Here is a 9,208-nt window from a genome sequence, read left to right on the forward strand (position 1 = left end):
GCCAATCACAACGCACTGGATATCTGGCCAATCAGAGCACACCTCGCTTTTTCAGACCGATGAGCTTTGTAAAAATCGACACGTTTCAGAAAGGCGGGGCATAGAGGAGAAACAATAATGTACAGTATGTGGAAAATAATGTTTTTTGAACCTTAAACCGCATAAACACATTTCATTACACCAAATACACAAAATAATGTTATTTTTAGCAACATCAACAGCTGTCGTGGTGGTTACGACATATATCTCATACTACCCCTCCATCTGGCATCCTTCCATTCCATACAGTAATCTGATTCATTTTCAGAAGGTGCGATGATGGGAATATGCTCGTCATCAATGCATCCAACCACACTGGAAATCCTGAAGGAAATTCTGATTATTGGGTTACTTCCAGAGGTCACAGAAAGATGTTATCAAGAACGTCATTTATCAGATTAGCCTCATTTAAACCGATTTCTACACCACTGACCTACAGTCCAGTGAAACTCCTCTCTACACCACTGACCTAGTGTCCTGTGAAACTCCTCTTTGACGGATTTGTGCTCAGGAAAAAAATCTCAGAAAGAGTGTGAGAGCGATGCACACTTTCCTTAAAATCTGCATACAGGACTTAAAATGTGCTCTGCATCTCCGATGTTTTGAAGAAAACTACCATTTAAAATGGTACCGCTCAAATAAATATGCTTGTGAATACGGTGTAAAAAAAAATAAAAATAAATAAATAACAAGGTATTTAGTTCTGTTTCCAAGAAGGGAAAAAACTAATTTAAGTGAATTTTTCTTATTTTGCTAATTATCTGCCAATGGGGTAAGAAATTAAAAATACCCTATTCTTGTTGCGGTTTGCATCAAGATTATTTATCTTACCCTATGGAGGAAAATTTTATGCTTTATGTAAAATTCACTTAAAAGAAAATCCCCCAGGAAACAAGACTAAATATCTAGATCATTTTTCATCTATAGAAAATGCATCTTAACTTAAGAATTGTTTTAATATTTGTACTTGAAATAAGACAAAAATACTCAGTAAGAAAAGCAATTTTGCAGCATGAATGAATGAATGAATGAATGAGGTATTTAAACATTGCTCACACTTTAAAAAGGGGGAGGAGACCGTAAGAAACTCTAGGTTCCCTATCAATACTTCACTCATACTGCGTCTGCTAAAACGCTATGGGAAAAAGTCCTTTTATCTTCTGAACTGAAGCCTTTTTCAATAACGCAGTGTAACTGCACGGCCATTGGTTCGAAGCCCGCCAAAGCTCGCCAGAATGGGCAGGGCCATCTGGCTATATAAGCGGGCAATTCGCCATAGGATTCAGATTTCTTCTCCTTCAGCGACGACGACGTTCTTTGCTGATCTCCACTGACTGAAGAGCCTGCTCGCCGCTGACACGCCTCGCAGTGGAAAAGCGACTTCTCTGCTCGGCTGATTCGCTGCCTTCAGCGCCACAGAGCAGTGGTCCAGCTTCCCCTGCCGCCATCCAGCGAGCCTTACTAAGAGCAAATTTCTAAGAGCAAATTTTTGCGGCGTTGTTTCAAATTCCACGCCGTTATTGCGGTGTGTGCAGGTCTCCCCTGCACACCGATGACGGCCACCGTGAGTGCGTTTCCTGCTTGGGGAAATCCCACGCGGAATCCGCACTCACTAAGACGGACTGTTCCCACTGTAAGAACATGAGTCTCGCCTCTCTGCGCTTGCGGATAGCTTTCTTTTCAGAGAGCGACTCCGCCCCTCGCGCCCTCCCGCTTTCTTCCTCCCAGGAGCCTGTGAGGAAAAAGCAGAGGGGCAGGGGATCGCAGCGCTCGGATGCGAGCGAGCTCATGTCGGCTGAAGTCTCGCTCTCTCCACACAGAGAGGCTTCCCCCGTCCTCTTCTCCCAGCCTGACCAGCTTCCCTCTGCCAGCGCGAGCAATCTGGGCTTGTTCGGTAGGAGGGATGACGAGCTGCTGGATGACAGCATGTCATTAGCAGCCTCGGATGCAGAGGAGCTGTCGGGCTCGACTGCCGTCCCCTGCCGTCGTCCGAGCCCAGCGACGTTAAGCCCGGGATGGACGCCGAATTACTCCGTGTCCTCTCGAAAGCCGTCGAGGAGCGGGAGTGGTCTCCACCGGAGGAACTCTCCCGCAGCCGTCTGGACTAGTGGTTCCTGCCGGGGCGCCGTCAAGCCCTTCGTCAGTGATCCTCTCCTTTTTTCCTGGAGGTCCATAACGAGCTCACCAGGTCGTGGCGCGCCCCATACTTTGCATGCCTCCGTACTGCCGCTTCATCCGCCCTCACTTCGGTGGACAGCGCTGAAGAAAAAGGATACGAGAAGCTGCCTCCGCTGGACGAGTCAGTGGCCGCGTATCTCTGCCCGCCCACTGTTATCAGCTGGAAGGCAAAGGCCGCCCATCCGTCCAAGCCATGTAGGACGACTTCAGCCCTTGCTGGACGCACCTACTCCTCGGCTGGGCTAGCGGCTTCGACGCTTCATTCAATGGTGGTCCTCCAGGTCTTCCAGGCCAAAATCTATAGGGCGTTCCATGGCCAGTCTGGTGGTGCTTGAGCGCCACTTATGGCTGACCTTGACAGAAATCAAGGACGCCGACAAGGTTCCCTTCCTTGATGCTCCGGTCTCCCCCACCGGTCTGTTCGGGCCAGCAGTCGAAGGCTTCGCTGAGCGTTTCACGGAGACACAAAAGTCATCCCAAGCCATGCGACACTTCCTGCCCAAATGCTCTAGCTCTGCAGCTGCCTCTAGTCTGCGCCGACTCCGCAGCCCGCGAAGCCTGCACCTGCGGCTGCCGCCACTGCCCAGCCAGCCAAGCCTGAGCCTCGTTGACGTTCCCGCTCGGCCAAACACTACCCGTATCCGAAGCGCCAGGGGACAGAAAGAGGAGGGGGCCAAGTCTCGCTGCAGCCAGACCATCCCCCAAGCTGCCTCTCTTAAGATGCCAATCACCCCATCCAGTTCCGGGTGCAGTCAGCGATGTGTTTGCTGCAAACTCTGGGCCCGTTCAAGTGTCCAAGCGACGATCCGCTTTTATAGCGGGCAGATTTTTTTTAACAGTGATTTTTTTAAATACTGTAATATTGTGAAATATTGTCAATTTAAATGATCTATGTAAATGTTTTGATCAAACCTGAATTTTCAGCATCGTTATTCCAGTCTTCAGTGTCACATGATCCTTCAGAAATTATTCTAATATGCTGACTTGCTGCTCAAGAAACATTTTTGATTATTATCGATGTTGTAAACAGTTGTGCTGCTTCATATTTTTGACGAAACTATTTTTTCACTATTCTCTTATAAATATTTGAAATGGTTCTTTGTGTCAGAGCACTGGAGTTCGTCAGAAATAGAACGCGGCATCAGTTTACTGTTATGGATTTGTCGTGTTGCGTCACGCCGCATCCACAGCAGAGAACATCACTGGGTTGTATTTGCTTTTATGAAATCACGTCGCTCGCGTCTGGTGTAGACATGTTGTTTTGGTATTTGTGAATCTTTTGTGAAGTATATTCATAATCTGCTTTACGTTTACCTGGCACTGGAAGTCCTTTCACAAACTTGTAACTTTCATGCTTAGAGCAGAATCATGCATCGATCATTTATATTTCTACTACATGGCTCCCTGCAATACAACTCTGATTCTTCAATCGCGCCATCTAGTGGTCTGTTATTGATACATTGAGGTAATTTAAATGTCAAATTAATATTTTGCGTTCAATTATTTACTTATCAGACAAGTGGCCGCATGATAAGTGGGAAAATTACGCAGTGTAGTCTTTATCACCCTGCAGAGGTTTCTTTTGCAAAATAATCTGCTGACTGTACACGATCCCTCAGTTTGGGAACCACTGGAGTAGGCGATTTGTGCTCAATTAATTTGGTCTGTTACGATGCGTGTTTGATTACTAATGCATGTAGTACGGCATTGCACACAGAGGACAAAAACGTTCAGCCTCGACTCTTTATCGTCATTTGTTAAAATTTAATTGATTTTTACCTTTTATGGGCATTTTTGCCTTCATGAACTTGGTTGGAACAGCAGCTACGCTAATTATGTCTCTATTTGTTTCTCTGTTTTTCTCTGATTGACATCCCATGGTAACTAGGATTTACACAAGCTTCAGTCTGGATCCAGAACACAGAATCTCTTGGATTACAATTTGCAACTAGACGGATGTACTGTTACTTCCTCTACAGTCAAAAATCTGGGTGTTATATTAGACAGCAACTTGTCTTTTGAAAATCATATTTCCCATGTTACAAAAACAGCATTCTTCCTTCTTAGAAGCATTGCCAGGCTACGAAACATGTTACCTGTTTCTGATACCAGGGTTTCTACACAGACATGAACAAGTTAAATTTAAGACTTTTTAATACCACCTTATATGAAATTTAAGACCTAAACCTGTAATGGAAATATACATTTTATTACATACATATATGTAATATGTAATGTGTTTAAATTAAAAAGAAAACAAAATATCATTGCTGTAATAAATTATATTTATTACTACGATATACAGTGAACTTTTCATGTCAGCAGACAATATTCCATACAAAATATCCCTGCAAAATAACTGCATCACTGAGATTTTTGGTGGAGTAAACTATTTATTCTGAAGGAATATTTTCATCAGTGTTCTATCAGCTTTCATATACTTAAATCTGCATATTTTTATTTACCTTTACAAAGGCCTATTTTTAACCTTTTGCGATGTATGCATCATCTTACATGTCAAATTATTACAATTTATCAATAAATTCAATATACACTATAGGGCTGCTACCAGTCAGATTAAATAATTTACACAGCAAATAACAATAATTACAACTGCAATAAATAATGTTATGAGATTAATGTTTTAAATGCATTTATGAGTATACAAATAAGAAATGTTGAGGGGAAAAATGCATACTTTTCAACATACTTCTTAACTAAATAAGTATATATAAGTATAAGTGGCGGTAAGTCACTTAATGAGTGAGTCATTGAGTCATTCAACTGATTGAGTGTGTTATCATGCTGGTATCTTAAGGACTTTCGTGGACAGCTGACTCCTAAAGTTTTTGATATTCTTCATATTCTGTGTGGTGGTCAGATAGAAATTAATCTTTTCCAATAAGTTTAAGTAAGTTTTTACCTTTTATGGGCATTTTACCTTAATATAAAGCAATTTTTCTATAAGTGTGCATTATGTTTTGAGTCAAATTCTTACATTTAATCAGTGAATAAGAATAAGACATTTGGGCTGTTACCAAGCAAATGAAATCAGTATCAACAAAATTCATCTTTGCAATCCAGACATAAGCTGCACCTGAATTGGCATTTAGATGTGGTTCATAGTTAATAGTTTGATTACGTCTTTAATAGATTTTTCCTTACATTTCTGCCATATGTACATTAACTGACAGTCACCACTGATAAGCTACCACTAAATATTGTAGAAACTTAATTTTCTGTAAAGTTGCTTTGCAACGATTTGTATCGTAAAAAGCACTATACAAATAAACTTGAATTGAATTGAATTTGTGTTAAAATTTGCAAAGCGTACCAAATTGAACAAAATTATATAAATGCAAAATTTGAATTCATGAATATATAACGGTATCCACGGTATAGCAAAATCCATATCATGGAACAACATAATACCTGTAGTCACTTTCATACCAGTATACACTCAAAACCAGTGTTGCCAACTGCTTTCAACTGAAAGTAGCTAAAACTGGTAGCTAAATGTCACTAGATGACATCATAATGGCAAATTCACTGATCTATATAAAGATGAATGTAGATCAGTGGGCAAGATGAGAACTTAGATAAGGTTTGTCCAAGAAGTTGCTATATTTGTCCCTAAACTTTTGAAAAAATTCTCAAAAGGGGCAGGGAAGTCGCTAAATCTAGCTTCAAAGTAGCTAAATTGGCAACACTGCTCAAAACAAGCTTGGAGTGACATTCAAACTGAAGCCTGCCTTCCAGAGTGCTGTGTCCCATGTACCTGCCTTCTGCTTGTTGCCCTGTTGTCTTGTGTAGAGTTGAGACAGTGTAATTTTCTTACGAAGTTGAGGCTTATTGTAGCCTTTAGAGTGTTACCATCAGCTCTCATTGTTGTTACTACCTTCATGTTCAAATGTGCTGGAAGCTGTAGGGAGGTGGGTGCCTGTTTAATTTTTGTAATACCCTTTTCTCCTGTTTTTGGTTAGTTAGGGAGTTAGTGTACATTTATGTTGTTTATTTGTTTTCGTTTGGTAGATTAAGTAGTTTTACTCCTTAACTATTCAGAGGGTACTTTTTGTTTGTTGTTTTGGCATTACCCCCTCCTGAAGTCTGCTTTGCTTCTGCTTTGTCAGTTATATATTTTGTTAATAAATCTTTTTTGAGCTGAAATTTAATGTGTCTGTCGTGCAGGGCAGGGTACGGGCACACTCACACCAAATTTTTTTTTTCTTTTCCTTTTTTCTTTTCACTGTTTACTCCCTTACCCTAGGCAAACCTTACACCTGGGACGTAACACATGAATACACAAAAATAAATTTTTTAATGCTTGAGATAAGTATTTCTTTTACTATAACATAATTTTTTCCCCCAGAAAGGGACAGTGTACATTAATTAACATTCATGAATGTAAATGTACCCAAGTCAGCCCAAAGGCTAATTTTCATTGGTAATTTTCATTTTTGTAGTAGGCAACATGGTCAAGTTTTCACACTGAAGATAACCAGAAAGTAGCATCATTTCTGCAAAGTTGACCGTCAACATACAGTTTGTGTACAGTATGGGCTAATCTTTTTTTTTATTTATTACATGTTAAAAATTTGCTGTTAATTTACTCATGCCAGTTCCAGTTGTGGGTTTTGCGAAGAAATTATTTTTTTCGTTGTTTCGTAATTTCATTATCAGAAGGAGACATCTACAGTAGCAGATTATTCAAGCAGACCTTTTCCATAAAATGAAAGAAGGGGACCAGTTGTTATCTCCATACCGAAATCTCAGTTGGCCAGACAGTGACTCATCATTTCTGAATTGGTAATATATTGAGTGTCCGGGACACCACTAGCCTGGTGACTACGGTCCTTGGACCCAGAAACAGTATTCGATACGTCATGACTTAAGTGGATATGCAGCAAAATAAATATTTCAATTCTTTAGAAGCCATATGACAGCTTTGTGTGAGTAACAGACAAAATTGAAGTAATTATTTTTCTGAAAATCTGTTTTTGTCATATCTTTCAAATAGTTTACTTTTCAGCATGTGTAGACCTGCACATTCACAATACGCATTCACATATTATAAATAACTCACAGTGAAATCTAGAGTGAAAGCAAAGATTTTCAGTGAACTGGTTAACTTTCTGTTCCTCATACAAATCTATCATATGACTTGGACTTATATGTATGGATTATTTTTATAGTGCCTTTTCAATAATTTTGGAGATTGATAGCCCCATTACTATTCATTTACCATTTCAAGGAAGAGAGTAAACTTTGCATCCTATGGAATAAGAAATATCATATGGGTTCACTCAATCTGAGAAGAATAAATTGCAATTCTCCTTTTCATGTCTGTTTACCTTTAAATACTGGATGTCTTTGACAGACGTAAGCTCTGGCAGGCCTGCTGTGAGCATCAGAGCAAAGAGTGTGATGAACAGATTTCCATTCTTTCTCAGAATCAGATATGCCTCCTCACAGTATTGCCTAAAACTACACACATATACAAAGTACTGTTAAATTAGTCTCCTACATCATTAGAAAAGATAAAAAAGTGAAATGTTGTACAAATTGTGCATTAAGAGTGAGGGAGATAATGTGAAACACACAAAATCTGTTTTTCACTAACTTTCCAAATTTCTCAGTGTTGCTTGTTTTTCCCTGTTGAATCACATGGATGAAGTCATGTGTGAGGATGAAAGGAACACGCTCACGCTTGATCCCAAACTTGGACTTAAAGTTTCCTAGGATATGGCCAAAGTCTATGTGGAAGAGCTGAATTGCGCACACACACACACACTAAATAAATATCAATACAATAAATGTCTTGTTAATTAAAAACAAAAAAAATCACATTTCATTTATCATTCTAGGTTATACACAAACTATTTTAATCAAAAGAAGACCATAGAAGTTTTATAAAAGACCATAAAAGATTGAGTAAGAGTAAGAATGCCAATTTGAAGCAGCATACATCCTGTGGAAACATGTTACATTTACGTGGCTTCATGTGTAGAATGGTTTTACAACTTACCTGCCCTGTACTGCGAACCATGATGTTGTCACTATGCCGATCACCAATTCCCAAGACGTAGGTGGCAACACAATATCCAGCACACGATAAAGTGAACTCCTCAATGGCTTTGTCTAAAGCATCTCTATGTCAACACATCACATCATAAATTAGTTTTGACTCAAACAAAAACTATTGAATAAGAACATGACTACTGTCACTTTACCATTCAACATAAATTGGCTTTATGTAATACTGAAATTCACAATAAGAACCAAACATAAGAGCTGCCAATCAAAAGATTTAGAGGCCAATATTGTGCAAAAAATGATTGCGTTCCATTACAATTTGCATGCATATTTACAATGTTATGACTGCAAATGAAATTTACACAAAATTGTAAAAAAGTTTTACACAATTTTTACTCAATTCACAAAAATACTTAAAAACAGAACATGTGTATTATCCATTGATAAGACTGTATAGATTTTGGTATTTGGTGTTTAGACTATTATCGGCTGGTTAATTAGCCTGTCTGATATATGGTTTATCACTAACCATGATAAGAAATATAGCAAAAACACAGCAACATTTCAACAAATTTTTAAATCCAAGGACTTTAAAATCAAGAAAAACTAATTTATTCAAATAATCAAAAACTGTTTATAAGAGACATCATAGTCTACTACAAGTCTAACTCACCCAGAGTTCTTGTCTTTAAGCCAGTTCAGTAGAGCATCTTTATTGAAGGCAGCAGCAGCGGCCATGTTGCTGCTTGTTTTTTGGATGTTCGCAATGGTATCAGCTGATGACACAACCTCAATCAGACCAGAGTGATCTCCTGTCGCCAAGCAACCATAAGGCACAATTCTACAAGACATTTAGGGAGGGGGGTCATAATTTGAAATGATCTCTAAAACCTACTGCAATATTACTAAATACAGCTGACTAAACTATTACAGTACGTATGTATACGTTATATATATA

The 9,208-nt window shown here is 39.3% G+C and overlaps 1 protein-coding gene across 3 annotated transcripts in view; it reads right to left on the bottom strand.

Moving 5' to 3' along the window:
* LOC107747314 (phosphatidylinositol 4,5-bisphosphate 3-kinase catalytic subunit beta isoform-like) overlaps positions 1-9,208 on the bottom strand; it is a 109,755-nt gene that overhangs the window by 7,868 nt on the left and 92,679 nt on the right. For 2 of the 3 annotated variants that reach the window (XM_016561779.1, XM_016561778.1), the window contains exons 20-23: positions 8,924-9,091; positions 8,243-8,366; positions 7,838-7,983; positions 7,569-7,701 (exon numbers count right to left, since the gene is read on the bottom strand). In XM_016561779.1, the coding sequence (XP_016417265.1) occupies positions 7,569-7,701; positions 7,838-7,983; positions 8,243-8,366; positions 8,924-9,091 (571 nt within the window). Of the gene's footprint in view, positions 1-226; positions 364-7,568; positions 7,702-7,837; positions 7,984-8,242; positions 8,367-8,923; positions 9,092-9,208 lie in introns of those variants that run through there. The other variant, XM_016561780.1, reaches the window with a different exon arrangement.

Source organism: Sinocyclocheilus rhinocerous, unplaced genomic scaffold, assembly GCF_001515625.1.
Source record: "Sinocyclocheilus rhinocerous isolate Xijiao unplaced genomic scaffold, SAMN03320098_v1.1 scaffold4395, whole genome shotgun sequence".
NCBI lineage: Eukaryota > Metazoa > Chordata > Actinopteri > Cypriniformes > Cyprinidae > Sinocyclocheilus > Sinocyclocheilus rhinocerous.